General features: G+C 38.2%; 1 protein-coding gene across 6 annotated transcripts in view; it reads left to right on the forward strand.

The window, feature by feature from the left end:
- The window catches only part of ACAP2 (ArfGAP with coiled-coil, ankyrin repeat and PH domains 2), a 143,186-nt gene that overhangs the window by 40,048 nt on the left and 88,609 nt on the right, over positions 1-14,529 (forward strand). For 5 of the 6 annotated variants that reach the window (XM_037037658.1, XM_037037659.1, XM_037037662.1 and 2 more), the window contains exons 3-4: positions 12,655-12,774; positions 13,537-13,590. In XM_037037658.1, coding sequence (XP_036893553.1) covers positions 12,655-12,774; positions 13,537-13,590 — 174 coding nt within the window. Of the gene's footprint in view, positions 1-84; positions 174-12,654; positions 12,775-13,536; positions 13,591-14,529 lie in introns of all 6 variants that reach the window. The other variant, XM_037037664.1, reaches the window with a different exon arrangement.

Genomic DNA, 14,529 nt, shown 5'->3' on the forward strand with positions numbered 1-14,529 from the left:
AGCCCAGAAAGCAAAGGGGAGTTACTTCATATCACAGTTAGAAAAGGCAGAACCAGGGTTAGAACCGTATGTTTTTATTCTTAGTTCAGTGCTCTTGTGCATCACTGTACTTCTGGATCCATGTTGGGGGAGCACATGCCACTTGGAATTTTCTGAGGAACACGAGCTTCCAGGCAAGTGTTTTTAAAAATTAATGTTATAATTTTTGATACGAATATTTTCAAAAATTTTACTTTTTATTGAAAATTAAATATGTGGGGTTGTTACTGTCATTATTTTACCCTGAGGTATTATATTTATTTTTAAGCACTCTTTGAAACATAGTTCTTAAACCCTTAAGGTAGGTAACAGAAGATGTAGTTTTGATTTTTCTGGTAGATTTATGAGAGAGTACGTAGAAGGCCAAGGCTTTTTACAGAGTCTCAGAGTAGTGTAACAGGGCATCTGTTCTCTTTGGATAGATCTGCATCTAGAGCATCTGAAGTTTCTTTTGGAGCAGGGAACCTCAAAATTTAAAGTATCTAAACAATCCACTGATAGCATTTCTGTTAATGATTTTGGCTTTTATGAGCAGCTTTTTTTCTTTTATATCATTTTGTTGGGGTTGGGGAACTGGTAGAGTTCTAAAACCAAAAGATTCAAATTCAAAACAAGTTATTAAAGTATTGACATTCAGTACTAAGAACTCTAAGCCCTTTTTAAAGTCTATATTATGCAAAGGGCTACTAAGGGCACCATGGAGACTTTGACTTTTTAAAAAATATCATCTTCTACCCAAAAAGTTCCTTAGCTATTTTTATATTTTTCTGGTTTAAGATCTCAATCCCTTAATAAATATACCTATCCCAAATTATTAAGCTATTATCTATCATCTTCACTTTAGAATTATGAGGAGTAAGCATAGAGAAGAAAGACTTAAGAGTGCTAGAAATAGTTGTTATTGAAGGTGGTGGCATTGAAGGGCTAGTGGAGGGGAGGGGTTGCCCAAGACTAGTTTGCTGATTTTGTAACTTGGTGCAGGGCAAGTTTCACCTGTAATATCATTGTAAATCATGCCAGCAACAGGTTAAACTAGCTTGATGACTTAGCTTATATTTATTTTGCTTATAATATATGCCACTAATAGTTATACTCTTCCTGGTGAATAGTGCTTCATGAATGGCACTGCTTTATTGAGTCCAATTATTTCTCCATCCTGGCAGTTTTTGGGCGTTGGCATCGTAGAGCATCATAGCTGCAATCTAGATGTAACTTCAGTATCTGATGTAACTTCACACCGTCATGCCCTGTTTGTTAAGCACATACCCTTTAAGTCACAGCTCAATTACTACCAAACTTAGGTTCTTTTTCTAGTGTTGCATTGTTTTTTGCACATACTTCCATTTAAATTATTGTAATATTGTAATTTTTTGTAGCATAGTTGCATAGTTAAGAGCACAAAGCCAGGAGCAACTCTGCCTACATTTGAGTTTGGCTGTACCACTTACCAAGCTGTGTGGTCTTGGACAAGTTTTTCAACCTTCCTGTGTCTCAATTTCTTTATCTCCAAAATAAGGAAAATAAATAAGAGTATCTGTCTTTAGGGTTATTATGAGAATAAGATATGTTCATATGTGTTAAGCGCTTAGCCACAGTTCTTGGCACATACTAAGTTCTAAATAAATGTTAATGATCATGGTGTTCAACAGATTGCTATTTATTAGCTCCTTAAAGACAAGCTGTCTTTAAAGGGGGAAGAAATAAACCCTCTTATTTCTTGTGCACTTAGGATACCAAGTTTTATATTTTAAGTATAGTATCTCCAACTTTCACAACAATGTTGCAAAGTTTATGTTAGACCAAATTTACACCTGAAAAGAAAATGAGGCTTAGAAAGGTTACACTGGAGGATAGTCTGCAAATAAGTTATTTGCATTCCCATTATCTGGCAGAGTGCCTATGACATAATTTTCACTTTAATTTAAAAACTGTTGAATGAATTGGGACTACTAGCTTGATAATTTTGACTAATTTGACATTTACTCTTAATTGGGTAAAAGTAATTTCTCTTTGTAGGCTTATATTATCTCAGTCAGAACAGTAATCTAATAAGGATTTTGATAGCTGGCAAAGTATCTCCAAACCAGTCTTTCCTCCTGACTAATTGCAGTGTATATATTTCAGCTACACAATAATTTCATTTTCTTTCCAACTACTGTGAAATGACCTCTATTCTAATACTTATGCCTGTTTTCATAACCATGTTTTCTATGCGTCACCACTCAAATTCTAATCTCTGAGATATGAAATGCTGATGTCTTACTTTCTGACTTGAATCTCCAGTCCTTGCACTTCCAATGTTTACTCCTATTGCTTCCGTTCTTCAAGCTTACCTAGACCTCTTGCCTTTCAGTCTTCTGATATTTCATACTCCTTTTAGATTCACTTCCATTTCGGTGTATTTTGTCTTTGGTGATTTTTTTATTGAGATAAACTTTACTTAATGTAAAATTCGCCATTTTAAATCACACAACTTAATAGTTTTTAATATATTCACAGTATTTATACAATCAGAATTGCTAGCTAATTCTAGAACATTTTCATCATCCCCAAAGGAAACTCTGTATTTGTTAGCAGTCCCTCCCAGTCTCCCTGTCCCTACATCTTCTGGCAGTCACTATTGTACTCGCTGTCCCTGTGGATTTCCCTGTTCTGTACATTTCATATAAACAGAGCCATAGAATATCTGGCCTCTTGTAACTGACTTCTTTTATGTAGCATAATGTTTTTACGGTTTGTCCATGTTGTAATGTGTTCCAGCATTTCTTTTTATGGCTGAATAATATGCCATTGTATTCCTTGTATGAGTATACCACATTTTGTCCATCACTGATTGATGGCTATTAGATTTGTTTCTACTTTCTGGTTATTATGAATAATGCTGTTATGAAACCTTGCAGGCTAACTCTTAATTTTATTACAATATTCTTCTGGAGACCTTCATTTCCCTTCCAGAACACCTACGCTATAGAATTCTCACTATATTAGTCCAACCATCTAGATTCGGGAGTGTCCAACCTTTTGGCATCTCTGGGCCACAGTGGACGAAGAAGAGTTGTCTTAGGCCATACATTAAATAACCAACACTAATGAAAACTAGTGAGCAAAATAAAGGGTTTTAGGTAAGTTTATGATTTTGTCTTGGGCCACATTCATAGTCATCCTGGGCCACATGTGGCCTGAAGGCTGTCAGTTGGACCTCGAGTACCCCAGACCTGGGCTGTAAAAAGCCCTACAGGAGAAGTTACACAACTATTTGGTGAAACCACTTGGCGAAGCTACATATTCCTGGAATCCTTGATGCAAATGAATTTTTCAAAGACTCCATCAGGTTATCTTGTTACCTTTAGCATCTCTTATACTTCACTGTTTTCTCAAAGACTTACCACTTTGTTCTTTAGTGTTAGTAGATGACCTTAACTCTTTCTTCGTTTTGGTGGAAGGAAGGAAGAATTCCACCCCTGGAGCTCTTACCCCTGATAGAGAAACTTAACAAAATCTGTCCTTACCTTTTTCTGTTTTTCCTCCCATTCAAGTGGTAAGAGTACCCCTTTTCTTATGTAGTTCCAGAGTCAGGACTTTTCTTTTTAGTCATCTTTCTCCTTTTCTCTTCTCTACTATCTCTTTATTTTAAGGAGATAAAGATGTTCAGGTTTCTCTTGATCAAAAACAAAATAAAACCTCTGACTAGGAAGTGCAATTCTTTGTTTTTATTACCATGTGCCAGTAGTAGTTTGTGCTAAGATCTCTATGTGCATTATCTCAGTTCTTTTATAGTAACCTTATTTGGTTTTATACCATTGTTACTGAATTATACAGAAGAAACTAAGGCTTGTTAAGGTGAAAATCACTCAGGATCACTTTGATGGTTAAGTATGGCAGTAGGATTTGAACCTAACTGGCTGAGTCTAGAACCCTGCAGAATTAATTAATTAATTAATTAATTAATATTCTAGTTGGCATACAACATACAATATTATATTAGTTTCAGGTGCACAACATAGTGATTCAACATTTATGTATCTTACAAAGTGATCACCACAGTAAGTCTAGTAACTATCTGTCACCCTACATAGTGAAGATATTATTGACTCTATTCTCCGTGTTGTACATTATATGCTCGTGGTTTATTTTACAATGTTAATGTCTTCTTGGTGGATTCTCCCTTTGAGTATTATGAAGTGACCTTCTGGGTCTCTCTTTATGGCCCTTTTTTTGAAGTCTATTTTGTCTGATATGAGAATTGCTACCCCGGCTTTTTTTTCTTGTCCATTTGCTTGGAAAATTTGTTTCCATCCTTTCACTTTTAGTCTGTGGTGGTCCTTTGACCTGAGGTGGGTCTCTTGTAGGCAGCATATGTGTGGGTCGTGCTTTCTTATCCATTCAGCTATTCTATGTCTTTTAATTGGTGCATTTAATCCATTTACGTTTAAGGTTATTATTGAAAGGTACTTATTCATTGCCATTTGTGTACCTGTGTTCCTCTATCTCTCTCTTTTCCTTCCTTTCCTAAAGCAGTCCTTTTAGTAATTCTTGTAGAGCTGGTTTGGTGGAGGTGTATTCTTTTAGACTTCTTTTGTCTTGGAAGCTCTTTATTTGGCCTTCTATCTTGATTGAGAGCCTTGCTGGGTACAATAGCCTTGGTTGTAGGCCTCTGTTTCTCATTACTTGGAATATTTCCTGCCATTCTCTTCTTGCTTGGAATGTTTCCGTTGAGAAGTCAGTAGCCAACCTTATTGGGACCCCCTTGTATGTTATTTCCTTTTTCTCCCTTGCTGCCTTTAGGATTTTCTCTTTGTCTTGGAGGTTTGCCATTTTAATGATGATGTGTCTTGCAGTAGGCCTCTTTGGGTTCCACCTGTTTGGGACTCTCTGCGATTCCTGAATCCGTGTGACTTTCTCTCTCCTCAACTTAGGAAAATTTTCCGTAATTACTCTTTCAAGGAGGTTTTCTATCCCTTGTTCTTCTTCCTCTCCTTCTGGTATTCCTATTATTCGGATATTATTACGTTTCATGTTGTCTTGCATTTCTCTTAAATTCTCCTCATTTTTTCTGATTCTCTTTTCCATTATTTGGTCTGTCTGGGAGATTCTTTCTATCCTGTCTTCTGTCTCACTTATGCGATCTTCCGCCATATCGATTCTATTCTTCATACCTTCTACTGTGTTCTTCAGTTCAGAAATTGTATTCTTCATTTCCTCTTGGCCTTTACTAAGGGTTTCCATTTCCTTTTTCATGTTGGTGTAGTTTGCAGAGAGCTCACTGTAGCTCCCCTGTAGTTTCTGGTAGCTCGTTGTAAGCTCTTTGAATTTCCTGATAACCAGTGCTTTGAATTCAATATCTGATAGTTGGCTTGCCTCTATTTCATCTAACGTTCTTTCTGAGACTTCCTCCTTTTCTTTCATTTGGGGGTTGTTTCTTTGTCTTCCCATTGTTTGTGTTGCTCTTCTTGTTGGCTTCAGCTTCTTAAAGTGGTCTGTTCTGGGTTCCTGGGTTTATGGTGTGAACTTCTGTGGTAAGATGCCTGTGAGATTCAGTGGTGCAGTCTCCTGCAGGTATTTTGGTGTTCTCCACTTCCAACTACTCCTCTTTTTGGCTTCCAGCTGGTCAGACCTTTTCTTCTGGTCTCCCTAGCTGCAGCAGCCTGAGGGGCTATTAGTGTGGCCTTTCTCTCCTCTCGGTGAACTTAGCTGGTCTTGCCAGTGCCCTCCCAAGATCCAGAATGGCGCCGCTCTCCCGTGCCCTGCTGAGAGCAGGTTTTTCCCCAGGCTTCCGAACTCTGGCCTGGCGTGAGGGCACGCACTCCCAGCCAGGCTTTCCTGGTCTCGCAGGCTTGGGCTTGGACCTTTCCCAGTGCTGTGGCTGCACACACTGGGCAACTCACAATTCTTCCAAGCTGGCAACCACAGCCTGACTCCCGGTGCTTCTCAGTCTGAGCCCAGCTGGGTAGGGATGAATCTGGCGATTGGCGCTTCCCCAGGGGCCCTGTGAGTTGCGCGCAGCGCCCCGAGGCTGTGTGAGCACCCGCTGGAGTCCCCGGCTGGAGTCCCCCTGTATCGGGAATGCGCACCTCCGGGAATGCGCGCCACCCAGACCTCCAAGCCGGCAACTACATCCTGCCTTCCGGTGCTTCTCAGCCTGCCCCCGGCTAGGTAGGGAGGAAGCTGGTGACTGGTGCTCTTCCAGGGGCACTGACCATATCCCGAATCTCCCCGAGACTGTGGGAGCGCCGGCTCAGGCTACTGGGAATGCTGGGGCCCCTCAGTTCCCCAAACTGGCAAACACAGCCTGACTCCACGGGTTATCAGAGTTCTCCGGTTTGCTTCCCAATGCCCACTCCTCTCTCTGCCACTACAGGCAAACCGATCTCTCCTGGTCTTTTCCAATCTGCACCGTGCTGGTTAGAGAGGATGCCGGTGACTACTTCTCTCATAGGGTAGTCGTTGTTGCCCTCCCTCGGCTCTCAGAGATCAGGGCGGCCCTGCCAGGGCCCTGGCGCCACCGGGGAAGGGCCCGCAGCCTCTGTGCTGTTCCCTCCTACCTTGCTGATCTGAGGTCCGTCTCCTCTCCTCAACCTCTGGTCATTCAGTGTCCGCTATACTCTCTGGGGTCCTGCCGTCCCATATGCTGGGTCCCTGTTGGGCGTTCGCGGTGCTCCTCTGCAGAGCAGCCTGGTTTTTCTCCGGCGCGTGAAGGGAAGCGAAATCCTTTGTCCTACTCCGCTGCCATCTTCCCTCCTTCCTCTGCTCATGGTTTATTTTATAACTGGAAGTTTGTACTTCTTAATTCCCTTCCTCATTTTTACCCAACTCCCCACCTGATTGATTCCCCATTGGCAGTTATCAGTTTGTTCTCAGTATCTATGATTTTTGTTTCTGTTTGTTTTGTTTTTTAGATTCCACTTGTAAGTGAAATCATACTGTATTTGCTCTTCCTGGCTTGTTTCACTTAACAAAATACTTTTCTAGGTTCATCCATGCTGGCAAAGTTTTATTCTTTTTTATGGCTAATATTCCATCATATGTATGTATCATGTCTTTATCCATTCATCCACTGATGGACACCTGGGTTGCTTTCATATCTTAGCTATTGTAAACAATGCTGTGATGAACACAGAGGTGCATGTATCTTTTACAATTATTGTTTTAAATTTTCAGATAAATACTCAAAAGTATCACAGAGTCATTCAGTAGTTCTATTTTTAAATACATTTTTATGTAGTGGCTGTTGTAATTTATAATCCCACTAATGGTGCACAAGGGTTTCTTTTTCTTCACATCTTTGTCAATACTTGTTACAGCCATTTTGACAGGAGTGAGGTGATATCTCATGGTTTTGATTTGTACTTCCCTGATGATTAGTGGTGTTGAGCATCTTTTCATTTGTGTATTGGCCATCTGTATATCTTCTTTAGAGAAATGTCTGTTCACGTCTTCTACCCACATTTTAAGTGCATTGTTTTTTTAATGTTGAGCTGTATGGATTCTCTTTGTGTTGTGGATATTAACCCCTTATCAGATTTATCATTGCCAAATATCTTCTCCCATTCAATAAGTTGCCTTTTTGCCATGTTGATGGTTTCCTTCACTGTGCAAAAGCTTTTTAGTTTGATATAGTCCCATTTGTTTATTTTTGCTTTAGTTGCTTTTGCCCAAGGAGACATATCCAAAAACGTATTGCTGAGACTGATGTCAGCAAAGTTTTATTCTTTTTTATGGCTAATATTCCATCATATGTATGTATCATGTCTTTATCCATTCATCCACTGATGGACACCTGGGTTGCTTTCATATCTTAGCTATTGTAAACAATGCTGTGATGAACACAGAGGTGCATGTATCTTTTACAATTATTGTTTTAAATTTTCAGATAAATACTCAAAAGTATCACAGAGTCATTCAGTAGTTCTATTTTTAAATACATTTTTATGTAGTGGCTGTTGTAATTTATAATCCCACTAATGGTGCACAAGGGTTTCTTTTTCTTCACATCTTTGTCAATACTTGTTAGGAGTTTTATGATTTCAGGCCCTACATTTAAGTCTTCCATCCACTTTGAGTTTATTTTTGTCTGTGATGTAAGAAAGTGGTCTAGTTCTTTTCCTTCCCTCCCTCCCTCCCTCCCTCCCTTCCTTCCTTCCTTCCTTCCTTCCTTCCTTCCTTCCTTCCTTCCTTCCTTCATCTGTCCAGTTTTCCCAGTGCCATTTGTTGAAGACTACCTCTTCCCCATTTTATATTATTGCGTCCTTTGCTATAGATTAATTGAATATGTAAGTGTGAGTTTATTTCTGGTGTCTCTCTTCTGTTTCATTGATCTGTGTGTTTTTAACCATAATGTCATACTACTAGCTTTTCTGCTTTTTGTGGGTTTTTTTTTTCAGACTTTATTTACTTATTTTTAGAGAGAGGGGAAGGGAGGGAAAAAGAGAGGGCGAGAAACATCAATGTGAGAGAAACATTGATCACTTGACTCAGATGGCCTGCAACCCAGGCACATGCCCCGACTGGGAATCAGACTAACAACCTTTCAATTCACAGCCTGGCACCACCCATGGCTCTTTCTGGTTTTTCTATGGAAGCTTTTAATCTAATCTCTTTCAAAAAGGAGAACATTGAACTAGTTTCTTGTATGTCCTTTTATTTGTATTTTTCTTTCCCCACTACAATAAAAATACTAACATTGTTGTATAATTTGCTTTAAAATATCTTGACTATTGTTCCTTGTTATTAATTGTAGAGCTGCTTCATTGTCTTTAGTGGCTGAATTACATTTCATTGTATGAATATATCATAATTCATTATCAATTTGCCTCCTGGTGGGCACCAGTGTTTTACTGCGGCTGTAGTGATTGATTTCACATGTGTATGATGTGGCTTATGTAGATCTATATGATACATTTTTAAAAGGAAATACTAGGTTAAAGGGTAGGTGTATGTTTAAATTTTTAATAGCCCTTGCTAAATTGCCTCCCATAGAAATAGGACTAACTTACACTCCCACCAACAATGTCTGAGAGCACCTGTTTTCCATAACTACTGTCTCAAACACACATTTTTTGATATTTGCTACTTTGAAAAAGGTAGTAATTTGCGTTTCTTTTATTATGATTGAGATCGAATTGCCTTTCTTGATCATAAGACATATTTGAATTCTCTTTTCTGGGAATTATCAGTACGTGTGCATCAGGCGCTTTTTTTTTTTTTAGTGGCTGGTTGGCTTTTCAAAAATTATTTGTAGACCCTTTCTTCTACAGTGTTTTTTAAATATAAACTGATTTTGTAGAGGGAGACAGAGGGAGAGAGAAACAGAAATATTGATTTGTTGTTTCACTTATTTATCAGTTCACTGGTTGATTCTTGTATGTGCCCTGCCCAGGGATCAAACCTGCAACCTTGGCATATATTGTCATTTGTCTTTTGACTAAGTTTATTGTTCTTTTTTCCTTGTAGAAATAATTTTTTGATGTAGTTGAATTGATCAATTTCTTCTTTGCTTTTGTGTTTTGCATGTTTTTCAGAAGGGCTTTTCTTTGAGCTTATAAAAATATTACCTCCTGTTTTCTCTTAGTTTTATGATTTAATTTTTTATGTTTAAATCTTTACCTCATGTGAAATTAATTTGGGTCTTTAGAATCCCATTTAGTCCCCCTCACTCCCACTTTAGATGGCTCTCTTGTGTCATTACCATTTATTGGACAACGTTTCCCCCCATTGGCTGTACTGTTACTTCAATGAACTGCTGCATAGTATTCATATCTGTTTCTTTACTGTATTCCACTGATCACTTTGTCTATTCAGATCCATCATCAAACTTGTAGTTGCTTCACCTGTATATTTTAATAGCATATTGGGCTAATGTCCCCACCTCATTACTGTTTTCCAGTTTTTTTTCTCTTTGCATTTTGGTTACTCCATATATGTTTTAGAGTGTTTTTCTGGTTCTTAAGACATTATTATTGTTGTTATTGTTATTTTATACTTAGCAAAGTATTTACAAGACTAGTCTCTGCCAGCATTTTTCGAAGTGCATTTTGTAGAATAATGATCCTATGAGAATTCTTCCCTGAGGCACAGGTGGCAAACACAAGGCCTGCGGGCCCAATCCAGCCCTCTACGTTGTTTTATCCAGCCCGGCACCTTGTTTCTACCTGGCAGCGGTGTCAACCTCCTTGCCCCTAGTTAAGGAGTAGTTACATTTATACAGTCTTAAAATTACATTTGGCCCTTTGAAGGCAACTGTGAAGCTGATGTGGCCCCTGGTGAAAATGAGTTTGACACCCCTGCTCTAAGGAAAACTCCCATGTCTCATGTTTTTAAGAAATGCTGCACATTATAACTCCTCTCTACACATTAATATGTCAAAGGCTCTGAAAAGTTTGGTAACGAAGAAATGTGTTTAACTTTTTAAACTGAGTTTTCCAGACTTACTTGATTACAGAATCCTAATTTTAGTACAAAATGTTCCTACAGGATATTCTGTAGAATATGTATTGAGAAACATTGATCTATCATATATTTGCTCCATCTACATTTCATAACTCACTATAATCTGGCTACAGCCTTTATGCCAGTTTCTCTTAAAACTGTTCTTCCCAGGGATGCTGGTGACTCTGTCACCAAACTCCATAGATATTTTTATTTATTTTATTTTAGAAAGATTGTATTTATTTATTTATTTTTAGAGAGGGGGAAGGGAAAGGGAAAGACAGGGAGAGAACCATCAATGTGTGGTTGCCTCTCTCACAACAACCCCAACTGGGGGCCAGGCCCACAACCCAGGCATGTGCTTTGCCTGGGAGTCAAACTGGCAACCCTCCAGTTTGCATGCTGGCACTCACTCCACTGAGCCACACCAGCCAGGGCCCATAGATATTTTTATAACCTTTCTAAAATTTGACTTTTATGGATTTTCAACTTATTCATCATCCTTCTTTTGATATATTGTCCTTTCTTGACTCTGGTGAAATTATTCTCTTGTGTGTGTTTGTTTGTTCACTATGTTTTCCTCTTCTTCTTTAGTCTCCTTTATGGGTCTTCACTCTACACACTCTGCCCTCTGCTTTCTACTGTAGCACTGGCACTTTATGTGCTGATGACTCTTGTATCTGTATCAATAACATACTCCCGTGTTTGGGTTACAAACATCTCCTTTCACTGGTGTTTGATAGACTTTTCATTTGGCTTGATTCATAGGCCCATGTACCTCAGGCCCACCTCACAGGCCCAACACTGAGAACAGTCTCTGCTGGTCAGCACAAAATGGCATCTTGTAGCAAATGTAGACCTTGGCAAGCAGAGTTCAGGCTGGATTTCAGTCCCTACTTTTTTCCTTGATAGGACATAGTCCACATAACTATATGTGGTACTCAGCTGTAATTTTGGAATGTGTTTCCCCATTTGTCTCCCTGCATACTGCCTTAATTCAGGCTATCATGGTTTTTGGTCTAATATCCTTGTTTTTATTTCCCTAGCTTTAGTTTTTCTCCTTTTGTGTCATCGTTCTAAAATGGAACTCTGGGCAACTCTCCCAATTAATATTTTTAATTGTTTCCTATTTCCTTTCATATAAAATGTGAATGTCTTAGCATTGCACGCAGTGCTTTTCTGATCTGGTTCTTGTGTACATTTTCATGCTGCAGTAAGGTACTTCCTTTTTCCTCCACCTTTTAAACTTCTAGTCCTTGGCGTATATATGCTCTTCATAAAGTAGTATCTTTCCATTATCCATATCTGATTGGCTAGTTTCTGTTGGTCTTCAGGACTTCTTTCAAGTGTTCCCTTTTCTATGAATCCTTCCTGATCCTCATAGTCTTAGATCTCCTTCCTTTGTTCCCTCATGTGTGGTTTTGTCATCCGTAGCATTTGTGCTTGTGCTGAACAGAATTTATCTAGTCTACAGGTTAGAATTAGAGCTCCCAAGACCAGAAATTATGTTTTCAGTTTCTTCAAGGTCTTAGGGCAGGAGTTTTAAATGATACTCCTGAGATCCTTTAGATCTTTTCTAAAGTTTTTCTCTAGGCTCTTTGTTTCCTTCTTGGTGTCCCCCTTCTTCCCACCTTCTCAGTGCTGTTCCTTCCTTCACCTGTGGCTCCACTTTTATCTGTTTATAGCTATCATTCACTCAACATTGTTCTGTATCCAAATGGGAGAATGGAAAGAAAGGGAAAGGGAACTAAGGGAAAGGAAAGAGTCCTAATTCTTGTACAGTGCCCAGAACAGTAGGCATTGGAGAAATATGGTCGATGAATCAATTCAGATATCTGCTTTGATGGGCTGAAACTGAAATGACCTAGCATAGCAGTTCCAACCTAGCATAGCAGTTTACTCCCCCTTCTTCCGGCATACCAGTTTAAAAAATTTTTTTGTTAACTTTTATTATACTGCTTGCTCTACCTGAAGTTTCCTTTTCTTCCTTCAAAGAGATGGTTTAATACATTTTTATGGCATTAATTTATGGGACTTAATTTGACATGATAAAATGATATTTTGTTGGTGTCAGACAATCTCTGGGTCCTGAAAAGTCAAGTTTTTAGTGTAATGCTCCTATGAATTGTTTGTTCAACTAAGTAATTTGTAAAATTATTTTCAACCTGATGTAATGCTTTTCTTTTTCAGCTTGTGAAGCTTTGTATTGCGATGATTGATACTGGAAAAGCCTTTTGTGTTGCAAATAAACAGTTCATGAATGGGATTCGAGATCTGGCACAATATTCTAGTAACGATGCTGTAGTTGAGGTTGGTATTTTAAAATTAGTTAAAATGATAAATACAACAAGACATCAATCAATTATGCATTCATTTGCCTTAGAGTTATAGTGGTCCTTAAAATTTGAAGTAGAAAGGCTGTCCCCCATTAGCATTATCTTATATATAATTCTGTTTTCTTTGATAGTCACTGTTGATGGTTGATTTACATTGTGAATATAAGTTTGCTTACTGCTCAGTGAGCTGAAGCATGTACAAGAAGGCTTGAGCAAGAAGAGCAGGATCTTGCTTACTAGTAGCTGCTTACAGAGAAAGCAGAGCAGTAATCTAAAAATAGTATCTAACTGTAGGTATGGGGGACCTGCATAAGAAAGTTTTGGTCAGCTACCTATGCTAGGTTAGCCTAGACCCCTTGCTACATTATGTGGTATTATGACACTGCTTTCACGAGGTATAGTTTGATGATTATTTGATCCACAGATGCCTATGTGGGCATAGTCTTGATACATTCAATTTAACTTCTAGGTTTATATACATCATTTCTGTTGGTTAGCATAATACTGTTGGTAGGGCAATACTAATTCATTGATTATTCTAGAGTTTTATGGTTCTACATGAAGACATGACCTCTGCAGAGCATGCCCATAAGGTCGTGAGATTGTCCTTAGAAGTAAATATTATTGTTTACAGTATAACTTGATTTTTCTGTCAGAAATGCTGAAGTAACATTTTTGTGGCCTATTTCAGTGGCTCTTAAATGACTTGGTTTTTCTTTTGGTTTCTTTCTCATAGACAAGTTTGACCAAGTTTTCTGACAGCCTTCAAGAAATGATAAATTTTCATACAGTAAGTGTCAGTATTACTATGACCATGTTATTTTAGGACTTTTTTGTTAGTGGCTGTGTTTTATAAAATTACTTAAGTTGGAATTCAATGACTTTGAATTTGTCAACAACTTTTTAGGTGGGTGTATCTAAAATGTGTATATATGTGAAAGAGAGAGAGAAAAAGAGGGAGAGAGAGGATAGATTTTACTTCCCATTCTAAAATACTGAACTTATGTCAATGAAGTACTCACCCATAAGTTGTTTTTCTTTTAAGTTGTACCTTTGTAACTTTTTAAGCAATTATTTCAATAACAAACGAGTAAAAGTCATTCTGAATTTAGTTTCTTCCTATTTCTTTTAAGAATCTTGCAAATAGCCCTGGCCAGTGTGGCTCAGTGGATAGAGCACTGGCCTGCTAACCTAAGGGTTGTCGGTTCAATTCTCAGTCAGGGCACATGCCCGGGTTGTAGACCAGGTCCCCTGTAGGGGGCGTGTGAGAGGCAACCACACATTGATGCTTCTCTCCCTCTCTTTCTCCCTCTCTTCCACTCTGTCTAAAAATAATAAATAAAATCTTTAAAAAAATAGTCAGAAATATATCCCCTTTGATCATTGCCATTATTCAAGACTGCTGTAATTATTTGACATATTTATATGTGTTTTTAATGTTTGAGGACCTTTTCCCTTCAAGAATGAGAGATATGTATTACTTTTGGAATATCAGGAAATCCCTTTATAAAACTTTCTAAAAGTTTACTGAAAATATGGTAGCTTATAAGCTATATACTTCTTAATTTTTTTAAAAAAGCATCACATATATGGCTGTTACGATTATTCAGTTTTTCAAAATTTATTAACAGTGGTCTGTAACAAAAATATCAACACATTCCTTATAAAATCTTTTAATTTTTGGTTCTTAGTAAATTTTTTTCTTATATTTTTATTACTTTTGGTCAAT

Source organism: Sturnira hondurensis, unplaced genomic scaffold, assembly GCF_014824575.4.
Source record: "Sturnira hondurensis isolate 20B ecotype Veracruz unplaced genomic scaffold, ASM1482457v3 Scaffold0023357, whole genome shotgun sequence".
NCBI classification, from domain to species: domain Eukaryota; kingdom Metazoa; phylum Chordata; class Mammalia; order Chiroptera; family Phyllostomidae; genus Sturnira; species Sturnira hondurensis.